At 40.6% G+C, this 22057-nt stretch overlaps 1 protein-coding gene across 1 annotated transcript in view; it reads left to right on the top strand.

Moving 5' to 3' along the window:
* The window catches only part of LOC140198770 (adenylate cyclase type 10-like), a 124929-nt gene extending 108535 nt beyond the window's left edge, over positions 1–16394 (top strand). Inside the window, exons 31-35 of the mRNA XM_072259779.1 lie at positions 2540–2655; positions 8082–8199; positions 9775–9970; positions 15399–15587; positions 16185–16394. Coding sequence (XP_072115880.1) covers positions 2540–2655; positions 8082–8199; positions 9775–9970; positions 15399–15587; positions 16185–16394 — 829 coding nt within the window. The remainder of the gene's footprint in view (positions 1–2539; positions 2656–8081; positions 8200–9774; positions 9971–15398; positions 15588–16184) is intronic.
* Positions 16395–22057: the final 5663 nt, after the last annotated feature.

Here is a 22057-nt window from a genome sequence, read left to right as displayed (position 1 = left end):
AAGACTCCGTGCAGTAGTTGAAGTCCGAGGTGTAAATGGTGAAGAGAAAGGGAGACAAGACAGTCCCCTGTGGAGCCCCAGTGCTGCTGATCACTCTGTCGGACACAGTGTTGCAAGCACATGTACTGTGGTCTGCCAGTCAGGTAATCAAGAATCCATGACACCAGGAAAGCATCCACCTGCATCGCTGTCAGCTTCTCCCCCCGCAGAGCAGGGCAGGTGGTGTTGAACACACTGGAGAAGTCAAAAAACATGACCATCACAGTGCTCGCTGGCTTGTCCGGGTGAGCGTAGACACGGTTCAGCAGGTAGGCGATGGCATTCTCAACTCCTAGTCGGGGCTGGTAGGTGAACTGGAGGGGATCTAAGTGTGGCCTGACCATAGGCCGGAGCAGCTCCAGAACAAGTCTCTCCAGGGTCTTCATGATGTGGGAGGTCAATGATGGGCTGAAGGGCCTATTTCTATGCTGTAGTGTTCTGCAATTCGATGACTGTAAGTGCTTTATTCATTTTTATACGCAGAGGAAATTCTTGGCTACTTTGTATTTGAGAGCAATGCAGTAGTTTAGAATAGAATTTCCTCCTGCATATACTTGATGCAAGCCGTTTGAGCTCCTTGCTGACACTTCAATTTTACTGCATTTCAAAAAAATTAGAGTCTGTCATTTCCATTCAATTTGAAAAAGACAGCTTGTTACTGAGAAGAAGCTATGAAAATTGGCATATAACCAATCCCCTTTACAAGAAAAAACTCTCCAAACTTTGTCAAGGCAAAGCACACAGGGCATCATTACTCTGATGTCAGATAGGAGTCAGGTATGAGGTCTGGTTTGTAATTATATTCTTCTGTATCATGCAGGTGTAGTTCCTCTTTTGATGAATACTAGCAACCCAAGCTCAGGTATAAGGTATAATTTCTAGGCTCCCAATGACCCAAAGCATCAAAATACATCAAACAGTGAATACTATAATAATTAGATAGGAGGATATGCATCTTGATGAAACGTGCAGACTGATGGAAAATAAAATTTAATATAAAGGAAACTTGTTGGAGCCAGTGCACTCCACCGGTGTCAGTGAGGTGTGGTGTTCAGGCTGGAGTCAGTGCTGCCCCCCAGTGTTCACTGGGCAGAAGACAAGCTCTATTGTGGCTTGAGTCTGGGCTTGTTTATTGTGTGGCTGTATATTACTGATACCTTTATGGACTTGCTATCATGTACGTGCTATGTGTGCTTTGTGCTGAGTGACTTGCAACCTAGCCCTAGTGTAACACCATCACATTTGGCTGTATTCATGTATGACTGAATGACAGACTTGAATGGAATTGGAATGAGTTGAACCAAGATGAAGAATTGCGTGGGATGGGGGTGCTGGAGCCAGATGCAGAGCTTCAAAGCTGGCAGGACATGGGTAATGCTTTCAAAAAGCATTGGAGCAACCGGGCTTGTATACTCTGGAATTTAGAAGGCTGAGAGGGGATCTTATTGAAACATATAAGATTATTAAGCGATTGGACACGCTGGAGGCAGGAAGCATGTTCCCGCTGATGGGTGAGTCCAGAACCAGAGGCCACAGTTTAAGAATAAGGGGTAGGCCATTTAGAATGGAGTTGAGGAAAAACTTTTTCACCCAGAGAGTGGTGGATGTATGGAATGCTCTGCCCCAGAAGGCTGTGGAGGCTAAGATTCTGGATGCTTTCAAGAAAGAGATGGATAGAGCTCTTAAAGATAGTGGAATCAAGGGTTATGGGGATAAGGCAGGAACTGGATCCTGATTGTGGATGATCAGCCATGATCACAGTGAATGGCGGTGCTGGCTCGAAGGGCCGAATGGCCTACTCCTGCACCTATTGTCTATTGCCTATTGACATTTTATAAGCTAAAGATCAAAGGACAATTCTATGTTTACAGTTTGTTTACAATGCTTTCTTTGGATTATGTATAACTTTCACAGCTCCTTTTTCACTCCCACTCTACAGACACCAAAATGAATGTTAAATCAACATTGTTCAATTAACTGTGGTCCGTGGAACCCATTGTCCAGAGCTGCATTTTAAATATAATCTGCAGTCAATATTTAGATCTAAAGATTGCTGGCTGAAGTTAGCTGCTGAAGTTGATGTTTTGCTTTTCACCCTGATTCTAGAATATGCTCTAACAATATGAATTTAAATTAATTACAATTAAAAAAGATATAGATTATAATAAGGAGATGTTTTGGGAGATTACATTTTAACATTTAAATCTTCAAAAGATAGTGGTAGCAGATTCAATAGTCACTTTCAAGAGGAATTGGATATCTACTTGATAAGGAAAATATTTGGAAGAAAAGTTGAAGTAATTAGATAGTTCTTTCAAAGAAAGACCAGAGTGGTAACAAACTTCCTTTATTTTAGAATATGAAAATTGGAAATGTAATTATCCATATATGAGCTAGAGATAATGTATAAATGTATTAGTCAGCTCTTTATGATGATTGATCATTAGTCTGCTAAAGTAATCATGCATCATTATGATATAAATTTTTTTTTGATTTGTAGACTCACAGAATATGTTGACCTAATGACATATATGAATGGCTCTTCAATCTCAGCATACAACATACTTGGTCAGGCTACATACTATGCAGCTTGCCTTGATTTTGCACTCCAAGAAGGCAAGTATCCTACTAAAGGTTACCATAAAAGTCTAAGTATTTGTATACAATATATGTGCAGAATTCTTAAGTTTACAGATGGTATTGTCTACACAGAGCCTTGAACTCATTTTCATCAAGGCTGTCTGGGATTATCTGGAGAGAGAAACAAATGAGACAGCCAAAGTCTGTTGAAGGACTGTGGCAAGTTCTCCAAGATGCTTTGAACAACCTACCACCTGAGTTTCTTATAAAACTACACAATAGTGTACCTAAGAGAACTGACACAGCTTTAAAGACAAAAGGTGGTCACATCAATTATTGATTTAGAACATAGAAAATAGAAATCTACAGCACATTACAGGCCCTTCAGTCCACAGTGTTGTGCCGACCGTGTAACCTACTCTAGAAACGGCCTAGGATTTCCCTAAACCACATAGCCCTCTATAATTCAAAGCTCCATATACTCATTTAAGAGTCTCTATTGTATCCGCCTCTACCACCACCCTCCGTGTGGAGAAACTTACCTTTGACGTTCCTCTTGTACTTACTTCCAAGCACCTTAAAACGATGCCCTCTCATATTAGCCATCTCAGCTTTGAGTGTCCTTTGGACACAGACCCCATATCTCACTGCCCCTCCACACTGCCAAGAGTGTTACCATTAATATTATATTCTGTCTTCAAATTTGACCTATCAAAATGAACCACTTCACACTCATCTGGGTTGATATAGTTTTTAACTTTTTACTGTTCTTCATAAAAACTTTTAATTATTGTTGAAAGGATCTTCACTTTACAGAATGTTTTTTGCATGTGCCTAAGACCTTTGCACAGTATTGTCTTTCTGTAATTGGCTTTTTTGACTCTGCTTTCTATATCAAAGCTATAAAACATAAGGAATTAGGAAATATTTTGCCAAAATCTGTGTTTATTTCTATGAAAAAGGATAGTATTTGGTCCATTTTGATTGCATAATTGTTGGCGTCAAATCAGATTAATCAAATTTGATATTATTTTCAATTTTTTAATGGCCTGAATTTTGTTAACCTTTCTTCGGAAAGCTATATACAACTTAAAAATGTCCATGAAAACACAGAAGTAGCAACATTCTGGTTGGTTCTTGGTAATTTTCTTAGCTGCACTCCAATGCTGGTTGTCTCGCTTACAAAGGGAAATCCACTGTTAAAAAAAACTCTGCCTGAATGGACCTGGTATAGAGATACAGTAGCATGAAAAAGTTTGGGCACCCCGGTCAAAATTTCTGTTACTGTGAATAGCTAAGCAAGAAAAAGATGACTTCCCATCTGTTATTTGTTTATATAAACACATTCTTTCTCTCTCTCTCCTTTTTCTCCCTCTGTCCCTCTCACTATACCCCTTGCCCATCCTCTGGGTTTCCCCCCCTCCCCCTTTCTCCCTGGGCCTACTGTCCCATGATCCTCTCATATCCCTTTTGCCAATCAACTGTCCAGCTCTTGGCTCCATCCCTCCCCATCCTGTCTTCTCCTATCATTTTGTATCTCCCCCTCCCCCTCCCACTTTCAAATCCCTTACTCACTCTTCCTTCAGTTAGTCCTGACGAAGGGTCTTGGCCCAAAGCGTCGACTGTACCTCTTCCTAGAGATGCTGCCTGGCCTGCTGCGTTCACCAGCAACTTTGATGTGTGTTGCTTGAATTTCCAGCATCTGCAGAATTCCTCGTGTTTGCGAAGTAAAAGATGACCTGATTTCCAAAAGGCATAAAGTTAAAGATGACGCATTTCTTCAATATTTTAAGCAAGATTACTTTTTTATTTCCATCTTTTACAGTTTCAAAATAACAAAAAAGGAAAAGGGCCCGAAGCAAGAGTTTGGGCACCCTGCATGATCAGTACTTAGTAACACCCCCTTTGGCAAGTATCACAGCTTGTAAACACTTTCTGTAGCCAGCTAAGAGTCCTTTAATTCTTGTTTAGGGGATTTTCGCCCATACTTCCTTGCAAAAGACTTCTAGTTCTGTGAGATTCTTGGGCCATCTTGCATGCACTGCTCTTTTGAGGTCTATCCACAGATTTTCGATGATGTTTAGGTCAGGGGACCGTGAGGGCCATGGCAAAACCTTCAGCTTGCGCTTCTTGAGGTAGTCCATTGTGGACTTTGAGGTGTGTTTAGGATCATTATCCTGTTGTAGAAGCCATCCTCTTTTCATCTTCAGCTTTTTTACAGACGGTGTGATGTTTGCTTCCAGAATTTGCTGGTATTTAGTTGAATTCATTCTTCCCTCTACCAGTGAAATGTTCCCCGTGCCACTGGCTGCAACACAAGCCTAAAGCATGATCGATCCACCCCCGTGCTTAACAGTTGAAGAGGTGTTCTCTTCATGAAATTCTGCACCCTTTTTTCTCCAAACATACCTTTGCTCATTGCCACTAAAATGTTCTATTTTAACTTCTTCAGTCCACAGGACTTGTTTCCAAAGTGCATCAGGCTTGTTTAGATGTTCATTTGCAAACTTCTGATGCTGAATTTTGTGGTGAGGATGCAAGAAAGGTTTCCTTCTGATGACTCTTCCATGAAGGTCATATTTGTGCAGGTGTTGCTGCACAGTAGAACAGTGCACCACCACTCCAGGGTCTGCTAAATCTTCCTGAAGGTCTTTTGCAGTCAAACAGGGCTTTTGATTTACCTTTCTAGCAATCCTACGAGCAGTTCTCTCGGAAAGTTTTCTTGGTGTTCCAGACCTCAACTTGACCTCCACCATTCCTGCTAGCTGCCCTTTCTTAATTACATTATGAACTGAGGAAATGGCTACCTGAAAACACTTTGCTATCTTCTTACAGCCTTCTCCTGTTTTGTGGGCATCATTTATTTTAATTTTCAGAGTGTTAGGCAGCTGCTTATAGGAGGCCATGGCTACTGATTGTTGGGACAAGGTTTGAGGAGTCAGGGTATTTATAAAGCTTTGAAATTTGCATCACCTGGCCTTTCCTAATGATGAGTGTGAACAAGCCATAGCCCTAACAAGCTAATTAAGGTCTGAGACCTTGGTAAAAGTTATCTGAGAGCTCAAATCTCTTGGGGTGCCCAAACTTTTGCATGGTGCTCTTTTCCTTTTTTTTTCCACTCTAAAATTGTACAAAACAAAAATAATACACTAATCTTGCTTAAAATTCCAAAGAAGAATTAGCCAGAAAAAGTGGCACACCTGAGGACTGGGAGAAATTCAGAGCCCAGCAGAGGAGGACAAGGGGCTCAATTGGGAAAGGGAAAAAAGATTGAGAGAAAACTGGCAGGGAACATAAAAACTGACGGTAAAAGCTTTTATAGATATGTGAAAAGATAAAGGTTGCTTAAGACAAATGTAGGTCCCCTACAGTCAGAAACAGGTGAATTGATCATGGGGAACAAGGACATGGCAGACCAATTGAATAACTACTTTGGTTCTGTCTTCACTAAGGAGGACATAAGTAATCTTCCGGAAATAGTAGGGGACCGAGGGTCTAGTGAGATGGAGGAACTGTGGGAAATGCATGTTAGTAGGGAAGTGGTGTGAGGTAAATTGAAGGGATTGAAGGCAGGTAAATCCCCAGGGCCAGATGGTCTGCATCTCAGAGTGCTTAAGGAAGTAGCCCAAGAAATAGTGGATGCATTAGTGATAATTTTTCAAAATTCTTTAGATTCTGGACTAGTTCCTGAGGATTAGAGGGTGGCTAATGTAACCCCGCTTTTTAAAAAAGGAGGGAGAGAGAAACCCTGGAATTATAGACCAGTTAGCCTGACATCGGTGGTGGGGAAAATGCTAGAGTCAGTTATCAAAGATGTGATAACAGCACATTTGAAAAGCGGTGAAATCATCAGACAAAGTCAGCATGAATTTGTGAAAGGAAAATCATGTCTGACGAATCTCATAGAATTTTTTGCGGATGTAACTAGTAGAGTGGATGGGGAGAACCAGTGGATGTGGTATATTTGGATTTTCAAAAGGCTTTTGACAAGGTCCCACACAGGAGATTAGTGTACAAACTTAAATCACACGGTATTGGGGGTATGGTATTGATGTGGATACAGAATTGGTTGGCAGACAGGAAGCAAAGAGTGGGAATAGACGGGACCTTTTCAGAATGGCAGGCAGTGACTAGTGGGGTACCGCAAGGCTCAGTGCTGGGACCCCAGTTGTTTACAATATATATTAATGACTTAGCCGAGGGAATTAAATGCAGCATCTCAAAGTTTGCGGATGACACGAAGCTGGGCGGCAGTGTTAGCTGTGAGGAGGATGCTAAGAGGATGCAGGGTGACTTGGATAGGTTAGGTGAGTGGGCAAATTCATGGCAGATGCAATTTAATGTGGATAAATGTGAAGTTATCCACTTTGGTGGCAAGAACAGGAAAACAGATTATTATCTGAATGTGGCCAATTGGGAAAAGGGGAGGTGCAACGAGACCTGGGTGTCATTGTACACCAGTCATTGAAAGTTGGCATGCAGGTACAGCAGGTGGTGAAAAAGGCAAATGGTATGCTGGCATTCATAGCAAAAGGATTCGAGTACCGGAGCAGGGAGGTACTACTACAGTTGTACAAGGCCTTGGTGAAACCACACCTAGAGTATTGTGTGCAGTTTTGGTCCCTTAATCTGAGGAAAGACATTCTTGCCATAGAGGGAGTACAAAGAAGGTTCACCAGATTGATTCCTGGGATGGCAGGACTTTCATATGATGGAAGACTGGATTGACTAGGCTTATACTCACTGGAATTTAGAAGGTTGAGGGGGGGATCTTATTGAAACTAATAAAATTCTAAAGGGATTGGACAGGCTAGATGCAGGAAGATTGTTCCGGATGTTGGAGAAGTCCAGAACGAGGGGTCACAGTTTGAGGATAGAGGGGAAGCTTTTTAGGACCGAGATGAGGAAAAACTTCTTCACCCAGAGAGTGGTGAATCTGTGGAATTCTCTGCCACAGGAAACAGTTGAGGCCAGTTCATTGGCTATATTTAAGAGGGAGTTAGATATGGCCCTTGTTGCTAAAGGGATCAGGGGGTATGGAGAGAAGGTAGGTACAGGGTTCTGAGTTGGATGATCAGCCATGATCATACTGAATGGTGGTGCAGGCTTGAAGGTCCAAATGGCCTACTCCTGCACCTATTTTCTATGTTTCTATATTTTCTATAAAAAGTTTGTTTCATCTTTAACTTTGACTTTTGGAGATCAGTTCATCTTCTACTCATTTAACTATTCACAGTAACAGAAATTTTGGCCAGATGTGCCCAAACTTTTGCATGCCACTGTACCTTGCCCATTTTTATGCTAAGTATTTAAATTTTTTACCTGTTTTAAGTGTTTTTTGAATGTTATAAGAACTTAATAAACTTTTAAATAATTTGTAAAGCTTTAATTTTGTCTTCCTAGGATAGTTTAACTGTTTTAGGAAGATATGAAAATCACATATGATATTTCTTCTGCTTTAGGTTTTGCACTAAGGCCATTTGAAGAATGCCTTTCATTTGTCAATGGAGTGATTGATGATCCCATAATGAAGTCTGAAAAGAATTTATTGCTGTCACTTCATTCATCAGTTGCACTCTGGTAAAAATGATATTTATTGCTAATAAAGAACAAAAAGAGAAAACTAATATTTTGGGTCTTTGAACTCTACCAGAACTGAGAAAAGCAGTGCACTGAAAAATGGAATCGACTGTTCTCCAAACAACAGGAATTCTGCAGATGCTGGAAATTCAAGCAACACGCATCAACTTTGATAGACTGTTCTCCGTTCTGATAGAATTCCAAGTCCTGAAAGGTTGTGTTTTTTCCGCCGATCCGGTTTGACCTGCTGTTAATCTGTTTTGATAACATCAAAATAGGCAATATAGAGCATTGTGAGCAGTAAGTGGCCCCATGTCTAGGAAAGGATGTGCTGGCATTGGAGAAGTTCGCGAGAATAATCCCAGGAACAAAAGGGAGGAATGTTTCATGGCAAGACCTGTTTTCTAATTGCAAGACACATTTCATAATTACTCATAATACTGAGCACCTCAGTAACCATTGCCACATTTGATGCATAATCGAAATATTACCATTTTAAATGGTGATAAATTAGTAACTTGGTTTTTGATTGTCATATTTACCAAGGAACAGTAGAAAACATTTGTAACCCTCGGACTCGGCTAGCATGTGTTTGTCTACGGGAAGACCACCTCTGGCCCAGTCAAACTGAGAAATCTCGTTTGTGTGGATGCTGCTGATGTGTTGCCTGGTTACAGATCCGAACTGCAAAATACCAATCAGTGCACCGTATGCAGTTAAACAATTGAACTTTATAGATCTTGATCTGACTGTAGGGTTAGTAAAGAAAATGAAAAGAAAAAGGGCCCGTTTTAATGAAACAGTATAATGCGCATGTTGGAGCTCATGGTTCTGTCATTCGTTCCTCATTGACCTCCTCCTCCAAGCGGCGTTGACCGTCGGACCCTCGCTCTGAGTCAACTCCATCCTCTGATCTACCAAACTCTTTCCATTTGCCTCTTCTCTCTTATCTCTCGCTGACAAAAGACCGCGAAATCCCTGCTCTCAGACCCACAAGAAAGGAAAAACTTGCCTGTCATTGGATAGCGTGCATTCCAAACCCCTGTTATCTCTAGTCATAACCCAAACATTGCTGCTACAGAGAAACCATTACACTAGCAGTGAAACATTACAGAGAGACCAGTACATTAGCAGTGAAACCCTATAGCGCGTTACACTTTGTTTTGCCTGCCATCTATACATATCATTTCATCACATTAGTGTAGGGTTCCCAATCTGGCGTCCATGACCCCTTGTTTAATGGTATTGGTCCAAAGCATAAAAAGGTTTGGGAACCCTGCATGAGTGCATTGCGATAGTACAAGGGAAAACATTAACAATTCAGAATAGAATGTTACAGTTACAGATAAAGGGCAGTGCAGGCAGACCATAAGTGCAAGGCCATAATGAGGTAGTTTGTGAGGTCTAGCTTATCAGACTAGTGTTTCATTTCGTACCTTCTGTCTGATGGGGTGGGGGAGAAGAGAGAGAGAGTCTGAGGTAGACTGAGTTCATTTAAACTTTAAGCTGAATAAAAGTTTGATATTTTTAATTGTAATGTTTTACATTGCTAATATTTAGTCATGGTCAACACAGGTTTTTTAGGTTGTCACAATGGAAAAAGGCCATTCCATCATTTAAAATTTCAAAACGATTGATGACTCATACAGATGCTTCTCTGTTCTCAATGTATGGCTATGCCAAGTTCTTGGAGTGTCAGATCTTGGTGTTTAGAAAAGCATTGTGGGAAAAGCAAGAAACTGTCATGGAAGTCTACCAGCAAACAAAAGAGGTTTGTTTTTATTCTTAAAGTTCTCATTATTAGAATAGTATAGCAAAGTCGAAGTTGAGCTTATTGTCAAGTGCAGAAGTATGTGTATGCACAAGTGCAATTACAATGAAAAGCTTAATTGCAACAGTATCACGGGCACAAAGTGTCTTATCAGTAGCATTCACAAGAAAAATATTGATTAAATACAAATTATGTACTATGTTTTTTTGTACTATGTGTGTACTTCCTTACCAAAAAAGTCCATTTTAGTGCAAAGTGATCAAAGTCATCACAGTACTTGAATGTGAGTTTTGCCATTTTGTTCAGGATCTGATGTAACTTTATTAAAAGCTCTTTCAGAAAAGTAGAGTTCTTTTCCAAAAGGATCAAGGCCACAAGTCGTACTTTAAAAGTATTGATTTCCTAGACATAATCTATCAATGAACCAGAGTCAGGTTTATTATCATCGGCATGTGACGTGAGATTTGTTAACTTAGCTGCAGCAGCTCAATGCAATACATAATCTAGCAGAGACAAAAAAATAATAATAATTAAACAAGTCAATTACATGTATTGAATAGATTTTAAAAAAACGTGCAAAAACAGAAATACTGTATATTTAAAAAATAAAAGTGAGGTAGTGTCCAAAGATTCAATGTCCATTTAGGAATCGGTTGGCAGAGGGGAAGGAGCTGAATCGCTGAGTGTGTGCCTTCAAGCTTCTGTACCTCCTACCTGATGGTAACAGTGAGAAAAGGGCATGCCCTGGACCCTGGAGGTCCTTAATAATGTACGCTGCCTTTCTGAGACATTGCTCCCTAAAGATGTCCTGGGTACTTTGTAGGCTAGTGCCCAAGATGGAGCTGACTAGATTTACAACCATCTTTCGGTCCTGTGCAGTAGCCCCTCCATACCAGACAGTGATGCAGCCTGTCAGGATGCTCTCCACAGTACAACTCTAAGTTCTTGAGTGTATTTGTTGACATGCTAAATCTCTTCAAACTCCGAATAAAGTATAGTCGCTGTCCTGCCTTCTTTAGAACTGCATTGATATGTTGGGACCAGGTTAGATCCTCGGAGCTCTTGACACCCAGGAACTTGAAGCTGCTCACTCTCTCCACTTCTGATCCCTCTATGAGGATTGGTATATGTTCCTTCATCTTACCCTTCCTGAAGTCCACAATCAGCTCTTTCGTCTTACTGACATTGAGTGCCAGGTTGTTGCTGTGGCACCACTCCACTAGTTGGCATATCTCACTCCTGTATGCCCTCTCATCATGACCTGAGATTCTACCAACAATGGTTGTATCGTCAGCAAATTTATAGATGGTATTTGAACTATGCGTAGACACTCAGTCATGTGTATGCAGAGAGTAGAGCAGTGGGCTAAGCACACACCCCTTATTATTTATTTATTGCGATACCGCTCTGAATAGGCCCTTCTGACCTTTGAGCCACATTGCCTAGCAATCCTCCAAATAAACCCCAGCCTAACCACAGGACAATTGACAATGACCAATTAACCTACTAACTGGTACATCTTTGAACTGTGGGAGGAAACCGGAGAACCTGGGGGAAACCCACGCCATCGAGGGGGAGAACGTACAAACTCCTTACAGGCAGTGTCGGGAATCGAACTTGGGTCGCTGGTAATGTGAAGTGTTGTGCTAACCACTACACTACCCTGCTGCCCTTATTATTATGTATTCCTGAAAATTGGTTTGTGTATGTTATTAAAGTGCATTAAAATTAGGATGATGTTTTCAGAATCGTGTCAAAATCACAGATCCCTCGGTTAATAATAGGGGTCCATGGCATAAAAAAGTTTGGCAACTCTGGGCTTTGAGGGATATAGGCTGAACAAAATAATTTGCAATAGCTAGGACAAGGGGGAGAATATTTTGTCACAATTCTGACTTTCTGCAATGTGTAAGAGCTTTGGGTGCTTGTACAGTACATTACTTAGCACAGTATACCCAGTCTCTGAACAATGCAGATTAATTATATAACTGAGTATCAGGCCAGTGTTGAGAGTACAAAGTGTTGATGGTGAGAGACTGAGCAATGAGAGGCATTGACTGTCAGGGTTAGGTGTTCTTTTATTGTGAGTAGGCATCACCTGTGCCCAAAAGTACGGGCCAAAACTAAAGAGGAAAGACCTAAAAGGGACCTGGGGGCAATCTTTTCACACAGAGGGTGATGAGTATCTGGAATGAGCTGTCAGTGAAAGTGGTTGAGACAGTTACAATAGAATAATCTTAGTCATATACTGTATACAGGGGCAAGGCTTAGACCAGGGGATCCATGGACCTCTCAGTAAATGGCAGGTGTCCATGGCACAAAAAAAGATTGGGAACACCTGGCTGAACACAGTAATTTGGGACTAGCTGTATGGGCACTTGCTCGGCATGGATTTAATGGGCTAGTGGGCCTTCAATAGGAGACTGTCCCTAACATCAATCTACATTTTGTTGACCTCTGCATTGTATGATGAGTGGCAATGGTAGTGAACACTGTACTCTTCAGTGAGCTTCTAAGCATATGATGAAACGGTCATTAATAAAGCAGCTGATCATGACTGAATGTGGCAGACTGATGCCCTGGCGTGAAGGCATTTTGTCACAACCATAACTATTTTCCTCTCTGCTCATTCTGATTCTACCTCAGCAAGAGCCTTCCCTTCAATTTCCCTTGAATTTCATCAGGGTTCCTTGTTGGCATTGTTAGTTACAAGCAGATTTGATATTAAAGGCAGTAACGTTCAGCTCTTATGTTGATATTTGAAATGTTGTAACGAGGTCTGGGAGAGAGTAGTAAATGTATCATGAGAGTGCTGCTGACAACAATTCTTATCATTTTGCTGATAATTAAGAGCAGATTGCCAAGGCAGCATTTGGTGAAGTTGAATTTGCTCTAATATTTGTCGATCGGAAGTTGCCAGATATGGCCAACCTTACACCATTGTACTTACCGCCTGTTACGCCACTGGCATTGAGGGCTGCATGAAGATGCTTCATCTCTGGTGGGGTTCAGGGCTCCCTTCAACACGTCAGTTGCTTCCTCTTGGTTTTCACTACTGTCAGTCATGCAAGTCCTGGGTGGAGACTCTGGAATGCCTTCGCATTCAGATATGGAAGGATTCTTCATTGCTGTTTGCATAACAGTTTTGTTTTGCCAGTCAGGATTGTTAGCCCTAAACTGAACCCCTGAACCTGGAGGACCGGTGGACCACTCTCAGTGTGGCCTCAACCCTTTGACCTGTTTGGCATGAGTGATCCTACCAACAGCCCAAAGCAGAAAGCCGTGAATCCAGCCAACATATCTCTGAGTCATTGAGGTACACAAGCCTCCAAACCCTATGACAAGGTTATCGGCCTCTTGGAGGCTATGCCATTGAACTACCAAGCGGGAGGCATAGTCCTTCTTCAGCATATGTCTTCAGCACATTGTCCGGAATGTTGTTGCAGTCCACTGCCATATCTAGTGCATTGAACTATTTATTGACTTCATTGGAGTGAGTGAAATTGGCAAATTTTGGCACTAATGATAACAAGGCTGAGACCAATGTGGGTTGTGGATCTGCACACACTTAACTGCCTGTACAATTTGACTTGTTGCTATTACAGCAGCTTGGCGCTCTTTCATTTAAAAAAATCCTGTATATGTGAATTTGTGTATATGTCAAAGAGAATAAAACTAAGAATAGTGTGATTATGTATTTGTTGTAATTGTTCTTCAAAAGTATTTAGATGTCAGAAGTAGTGCAGACAACATTGGTAAGAAAATGAGAAACCTTATAAGGTTGGAGGATAAAGGAGTCTTTCTCTGTTTAATGATACAAAAAATTACTAATGGAACTGTTTCAGGGTGTTATAAATTTGGGTAATGTGTCTGTCAGTGTATAGTGCTGTGAAATATGAACATGGGCAGAAGAGATGTAATATATGATCCTGGACTTGTGCATGAATGTTGGTTTGGCTCTTGATTGAGATTGTTGGTAGTTGAGCAGACACAGTATTTTGCATCTGAAAGTTCATGAAGGTGGTGAGACAGAATTTGTGAAAATATTAGTTTTGAATCTCAGTGTTGACCATTGAGACAAGTTAACGGATACATTAAATCTTCCAGATTTACTAAAATAGAATTTTAACAATTATCTTTGGCCGGGTGGCATTTTATCAATATCACCTAAAATGGCTTTATTGAAAAAATCCTATTGCTGGGTATATTTGCTAAATGAAAGGAAGCACCTCGATGTGGTGGAGATCTTGGCTATGAAACTGGGCTCATAAGTATGCCTAACCTGCTTCCAATTGAACATATGATCTGCAAAATCATAACTAAAGCAAACTTCCATCTCTTGATAAATTATAAATGTATTTGGATGCTGCAAACCATCTAGGCTTCCTCCGGGTCCTCCAGATTCCAAAGGCACGCAGTCAGGGTTAGTTTGTTGTGGGCATACTCTGTTGGAAGCATGGCAACAATTGTGGGCTGCCTAACACAATCCTTGCTGGTTTGATTTGACGCAAACAACACCCTTCACTCTATGTATAGATGTCCATGCGACAAATATTCTGGCACTTAATTCTTAATTCAAGCTGGCAGAAACACAAGGAAGATGGGAAGTAGAACTTCAGCTAAAAGCCCCTATCCTCCGTCAATACTCATCAAGCAAAAATGCCTTCCTTATTAATTCCAAAAGATTTAAATTATATTTATAATCAAAGTATGATATGTATACAGAATATAACTCTGGGATTTGTCCTCCAGCAGGCAACCACAAATTACATAGCTGTCATTGGGAATTTGAATTCATGTCTCCAAATCTAGAGCTTGGGAACCTGGTAACAGTACTGTTTAAAAATACCAGCTCCTAGCTCACCACTATTCTCAGCATGATAATTAGGCTGGACAATATTTATCTGTACTTGGTCAAACTAGTGTATGTTAAGCAATATTCCAATCCAGTTCTTCCATTGCCATCCAATATCTCTCTCCTTTCTTAAATGATAGACTATTCTGTCAGTTGCTTAGATAGTGTGCATAATATTTTTAACAATATCTGGGATATCTCAAAAGAAATGAAATGTATGTGCAGGGCATTTAGAAATTGGTAAACCCTGAAAGAAGCTGGGTTTTGCTCTATTATAAAAATAAATTATAAGTTGGAAATATTTTTAAATGGTATAAAGTTATTCTGCTTAATTGCTAAGTTACATTACTGTCACTTCTATAATTCTAAAGTCCAGCTGGTTTATGAGAATTTGAACTGAAAAATTTTTGAAAAGTGTTTTTGAAATGTATATTTAGTTAACATTTCAAATAGAAATTATTAACCTGAATCAGAGAGCTGATTTCTTATTCAGTGTGAAGAGTTTGTGAATTATTGTGTTTTCTTTAGTAAATATAAAATTTAAAGTATCATATTTATTTCAAATTTCAATAGTACCTACATGAGTTCAGACGGCGATGTAACACCACTCCAGTTTTTTATGCTCGATTCTTGCACCTTAAAGCTTATTGCCTCATACTGGCTGGCCAAATGGGACAAGCAAACCAACTTCTGGAGCATGCTTTAGAAATTAGCAACACACATGGAAATGTACTAGAGGAAAGATGGATAAAGACAAATCAAGTAAGTATTAATTCTGTGTAGTTCAGGAACTGCATGCTACATGAAAATTTGGCAAAGTGGGTAAGATGTTCATTCTAATCCAGACTGATATTTTCATTACTGACTGCCTATTCCTGAAACTCATTGCAATATCTGCAGGCAACCTCTCATCGCTTGCCCGATGTGGCCTTCAAATTATCTGATATCATTCCTCCTAGCTCTTCAAGCTGAGCTGCCACAGCAACCCCACAACCCTGACTCAACCCTAATTTAATCATGGGACAATTTAAAATGACCGATGAACCTACCTGGTGTGCCTTGGACTGTGGGAGAAAACAAGAGTATCTGGACAAAAACCCACGCATCCCAAGGGGAGAACAGGCATCGCAGGAATTGAACTCTGAGCTGTAATAGTGTTGCGTTAACCGCTATGCTACTATGGTGTCCAATTTAATTTTGATCTTGATTTTTCCAAAAATGTGCTTACTCTCTACAACTCATCTCTCTGTTGATATAAAATGATTGAGGAATTATTGTTAACATTGCTTAATATTGCAAGGTATCAAACTTTAATGAAAGCTGTGAAATTCTTACAATTTGATTCAAATGTGTTATCAGGGGGCATGGTTTACTGAAGAAGAGGACCAAGAGCAGGAAAACTTATGGTTGGCAGTAGCTGAAAACATGCCAACCTGGGAAGAAGGAGCAGATGTAACTCGATCCTCTAGGTACCTTCTACAGCCAATAAGAGACATGCCTGTTATCAATTTAGAGGGAAGTCTACTTGAGAGTGAGTCAGAGAGTGACTTGGTATGCATACCATACTAATCAAACACAGTATCATGAGATCTCAGGGTGATCAATTGTCACTGGCAGTTCAAACAATTATTACCCAGTGATTTTCATTGCTCAAAATAAAGTGCATTTAAGATGAAAGACAAGATTCGTAGCTTGGGTTAGCTGCATGTCTGTAAGGTTGTTCGCTGAACCTGGAGGTTAGGTCATGAACATTTCGTCACCAGACGAGGTGACATCATCAGTGCACAATTGAGAGTTGTTTCTGTCGACTGCTCGCATTTATATTGGTCTGACTCTTTATTCTGATTGGCTGTTGCGCTGGACTTTAGTCTCTATGGGTCCTGGCCAACTGGATAGCTGAGTGATCTACGCCGGCCTGTATCCCTGATTGTCAGCCATTGTGAGTACTGGTTCCTCAGGTGTCTGCAGCTCAACCCTTTGGCTCCAATCCCACAGATGCATAGGTCTGTAAATTGTGTCCAGTTCAATATGGTTGTTAATAGAGTCTTCCTTTGAGAACCGTGCTTCTAAGAATTCTCGATCTCATTTTGTGGTTCTGCCAGGAGTTTTGTAACAATGAATTTTATTTATATATCTTTGTTGACTATAACTCAGTGTCTAACACCATCATTCCCATAATCCCAATCGATAAGTTACAGAACCTGGGCCTCTGTACCTCCCTCTACAATTGAATCCTTGACTTCCTAACCAGAAGACCACAATCTGTGCAGATTGGTGATGATATCTCCTCCTCATTGATGATCGACACTGATGTACCTCTGGGATGTGTGCTTAGCCCACTGCTGTACTCTCCCTATACGCATTACTGTGTGGCTAAGCATAGCTCAAATACCATCTGTAAGTGTGCTGATGATACAATCATTGTTGGTAGAATCTCAGATGGAGATGAGAGGGTGTACAGGAGCGAGATATACCAACTAGTTGAGTTACAGCAACAACCTTGCTCTCAATGTCAGTAAGACAAAAGAGCTGATTAGGAAGGGTAAGACAAAGGAACACAAACCAATCCTCATAGAGGGATCAGAAGTGGAGAGAGTGAGCAATTTAAAGTTCCTGGGTGTCAAGATCTCTGAGGATCTACCCTGGTGCCAACATATCGATGCAGCTATTATGAAAACAAGACAGCGGCTATATTTCATTAGGAGACGGAAGACATTTGGTTTGTCAACTAAAAACTCAAAAACTTCTATAGATGTAAGGCAACATCCATTATTAAGGAACCCCATCACCCTAGGCATGCCCTGTTCTCATTGTTGCCATCAGGAAGGAGGTACAGAAGCTTGAAGGCACACACTCAGCTTGTTCCCCTCTGTCATATGATTCCTAAATAGACATTGAGCTCATGAACACTACATCACTTCTTTATATGGATAATATTTCTGCTTTTGCACTATTTTTAATCTATTCAATATACATAGATAGTTACTGTAATTGATTTACCTATTTATTTTATTTCTGAATTATCATGTATTGCATTGAACTGCTGCTGATAAGTTAACAAATTTCACAACACATGCCAGTGATAATAAACCTGATTTTGATTCTGAGTTATTTTGTTACTGCTTATATCAATGGCAGGGATCGTTTGACATGGGTAAAAATAGATTTAACACTTATTTTCTTTATATTAATAGTTATTAGTCTCACACTTCTAATGCTATGACAGATGGGCTGTGGTTGCTAATTTTTCTTTGACATATTGGAAACGTCTCCAAAGCAGCCCTGATGATTTGTGATTACCTTTTTAAAACAAAAAAGATCGAAAAGCAACACAGTGTTAAAGTTACACACACAAAATGCTCGTGGAACCATCAAGCATTTTGTGTGTGTTGCTTGAATTTCCACCATCTGCAGATTTTCTCGTGTTTGCAATGTTAAAGTTATTTAAGATGACGACAATTTCTAGCAGTATTCATATTTTTGGAGCAGCCCTGTTAAGAATTACATTAAGAGTTCCCACGTTAATGATCGACCTTTAAATTTTATTTAAGGATGTCTTTCACCCAGTTGATTGTGTTTTATGGCATTGAGCCTAGGAACTTGTTAGCAATATTAGAAAATTTATAAAGATTTAGCCTTGTCACGTAATTTTAGCTTCCCCCCCCCCCAACCAACTACATAAATGATGCACAGATTTGTCAAGAACATAGAGTCCATTTTGACCTCTTTGCAATTTTACACTAATCTCATTTGATGCATTAAGACAGTCACATTTGATAACTTGCTTATTTAAGTTTCTGTCTGAATTCATCTATCAATACACCGGACAACAATTTTCTTTCAAAAGTGAGGCTTCCTCAGAAATCTTTTGTTCATGATAGACCTCGTGAAGCTAAACACAAGTATTACTTGTATCACAGGAATTTGGAGAAACAAAAAATTAATTTTATTGAATAGAATTGCATAATGGTGCAGATGCTTTGCAAAAGTTCAACTAAGCTAAAAATAATATTTTGATGATTTTCATTTCTGTTCAGTGTCTGAGGCTTCTTGCTTAAGTGTCCAACAATAATCAGCCTGCTCTGATGGATTCCAGTTGACCTAATACCATTTCTCCATGACCGCAATGTCCTGGTGAAACCTTTCAGCATGCTTGTCACTGCCAGCACCATGAAAGGAGGTGGGGTGGCATTGCTGGTTAGAGAGGAGATTACTGCAATAGAAAGGAAGGACATTAGCCAGGAGGATGTGGAATCGATATGGGTAGAGCTGCATAACACTAAGGGGCAGAAAACACTGGTGGGAGTTGTGTACAGGCCACCTAACAGTAGTATTGAGTTTGGAGATGGCATTAAACAGGAAATTAGAAATGCGTGCGATAAAGGAACTGCAGTTATAATGGGTGACTTCAACCTACATATAGATTGGGTGAACCAAATTGGTAACGGTGCTGAGGATGAGGATTTCTTGAAATGTATGAGGGATAGTTTTCTGAACCAACATGTCAAGGAACCAACTAGAGAGCAGGCCATTCTGGACTGGGTACTGAGCAATGAGGAAAGGTTAGTTAGCAATCTTGTCGTGCGAGCCCCCTTGGGTAAGAGTGACCATAATATGGTGGAATTCTTCATTAAGATGGAGAGTGATATAGTTAATTCAGAAACAAAGGTTCTGAACTTAAAGAAGGGTAACTTTGAAGGTATGAGACATGAATTAGCTAAGATAGACTGGCAAATGATACTTAAAGGGTTGACGGTGGATATGCAATGGCAAACATTTAAAGATCGCATGGATGAACTACAACAATTGTTCGTCCCAGTTTGGCAAAAGAATAAACCAGGGAAGGTAGTGCACCCGTGGCTGACGAGGGATATTAGGGATAGTATCAATTCCAAAGAAGAAACATACAAATTATCCAGAAAAAGTGGCACACCTGAGGACTGGGAGAAATTCGGAGCCCAGCAGAGGAGGACAAAAGGCTTAATTAGGAAAGGGAAAAAAGATTATGAGAGAAAGCCGGCAGGGAACATAAAAATTGACTGTAAAAGCTTTTATAGATATGTGAAAAGAAAAGGATTGGTTAAGACAAATGTAGGTCCCTTACAGTCAGAAACAGGTGAATTGATCATGGGGAACAAGGACATGGCAGACCAATTGAATAACTACTTTGGTTCTGTCTTCACTAAGGAGGACATAAGTAATCTTCCAGAAATAGTAGGGGACCAAGGGTCTAGTGAGATGGAGGAACTGTGGGAAATACATGTTAGTAGGGAAGTGGTGTGAGGTAAATTGAAGGGATTGAAGGCAGATAAATCCCCAGGGCCAGATGGTCTGCATCCCAGAGTGCTTAAGGAAGTAGTCCAAGAAATAGTGGATGCATTAGTGATAATTTTTCAAAACTCTTTAGATTCTGGATTAGTTCCTGAGGATTGGAGGGTGGCTAATGTAACCCCGCTTTTTAAAAAAAGGAGGGAGAAAGAAACTGGGGAATTATAGACCGGTGAGCCTGACATCGGTGGTGGGGAAAATGCTAGAGTCAGTTATCAAAGGTGTGATAACAGCACATTTGGAAAGCGGTGAAATCATCGGACAAAGTCAGCATGGATTTGTGAAAGGAAAATCATGTCTGACGAATCTCACAGAATTTTTTGAGGATGTAAGTAGTAGAGTGGATAGGGGAGAACCAGTGGATGTGGTATATTTGGATTTTCAAAAGGCTTTTGACAGGGGCCCACACAGGAGATTAGTGTGCAAACTTAAAGCACACGGTATTGGGGGTATGGTATTGATGTGGATAGAGAATTGGTTAGCAGACAGGAAGCAAAGAGTGGGAATAAACGGGACCTTTTCAGAATGGCAGGCAGTGACTAGTGGGGTACCGCAAGGCTCAGTGCTGGGACCCCAGTTGTTTACAATATATATTAATGACTTAGCCGAGGGAATAAAATGCAGCATCTCCAATTTTGCCGATGACACGAAGCTGGGCGGCAGTGTTAACTGTGAGGTGGATGCTAAGAGGATGCAGGGTGACTTGGATAGGTTGGATGAGTGGGCAAATTCATGGCAGATGCAACTTAATGTGGATAAATGTGAGGTTATCCACTTTGGTGGCAAGAACAGGAAAACAGATTATTATCTGCATGGTGGCCAATTAGGAAAAGGGGAGGTGCAGTGAGACCTGGGTGTCATTGTACACCAGTCATTGAAAGTGGGCATGCAGGTACAGCAGGCGGTGAAAAAGGCGAATGGTATGCTGGCATTCATAGCAAGAGGATTCGAGTACAGGAGCAGGGAGGTTCTACTGCAGTTGTTCAAGACCTTGGTGAGACCACACCTGGAGTATTGTGCACAGTTTTGGTCCCCTAATCTGAGGAAAGACATTCTTGCCATAGAGGGGGTACAAAGAAGGTTCACCAGATTGATTCCTGGGATGGCAGGACTTTCATATGATGAAAGACTGGATTGACTAGGCTTATACTATCTGGAATTTAGAAGATTGAGGGGGGGTCTGATTGAAACGTATAAAATTCTAAAGAGATTGGATAGGCTGGATGCAGGAAGATTGTTCCCGATGTTGGGGAAGTCCAGAATGAGGGGTCACAGTTTGAGGATAAAGGGGAAGCCTTTTAGTACCGAGATGAGGAAAAACTTCTTCACACAGAGAGTGGTGAATCTGTGGAATTCTCTGCTACAGGAAACAGTTTGGGCCAGTTCATTGGCTATATTTAAGAGGGAGTTAGAAAAGGCCCTTGTGGCTAAAGGGATCAGGGGGTATGGAGAGAAGGCAGGTATAGGGTTCTGAGTTGAATGATCAGCCGTGATCGTAATGAATGGCGGTGCAGGCTCGAAGGGCCAAAAGGCCTACTCCTGCACCTATTTTCTATGTTTCTATTTGCAGGGAAGAAGTCTAAATGAGAATGCAGAAAATGAATCTTTGGTGACATGTTGCACTTCATGCTTTCGTATGGTTGAAGCATGTTGTCAATCAGACGCATGTAGTTTGGTGTTCTGTAGTTGCCAGGAAAATTCTCAACAACATTCTTCAATGCCTTCCATGTGGTTTTCTCCGGTCTCACTAGAAGTCCTTCAAATTGCCTTTCATTGATGATCTATTTAATTTGTGGACGAAGAAAAATGCCACCGTTAATCTTTGCATCAGTCATTCTGACTTGAATTGTGAATTAAAATAACAAATATAGGTGATTTGGTGCATGATAGGGAAATTTTGTGGT

Source organism: Mobula birostris, chromosome 6 (assembly GCF_030028105.1).
Source record: "Mobula birostris isolate sMobBir1 chromosome 6, sMobBir1.hap1, whole genome shotgun sequence".
NCBI classification, from domain to species: Eukaryota; Metazoa; Chordata; class Chondrichthyes; order Myliobatiformes; family Myliobatidae; genus Mobula; species Mobula birostris.
This window is presented reverse-complemented; position numbering and strand designations above follow the sequence as displayed.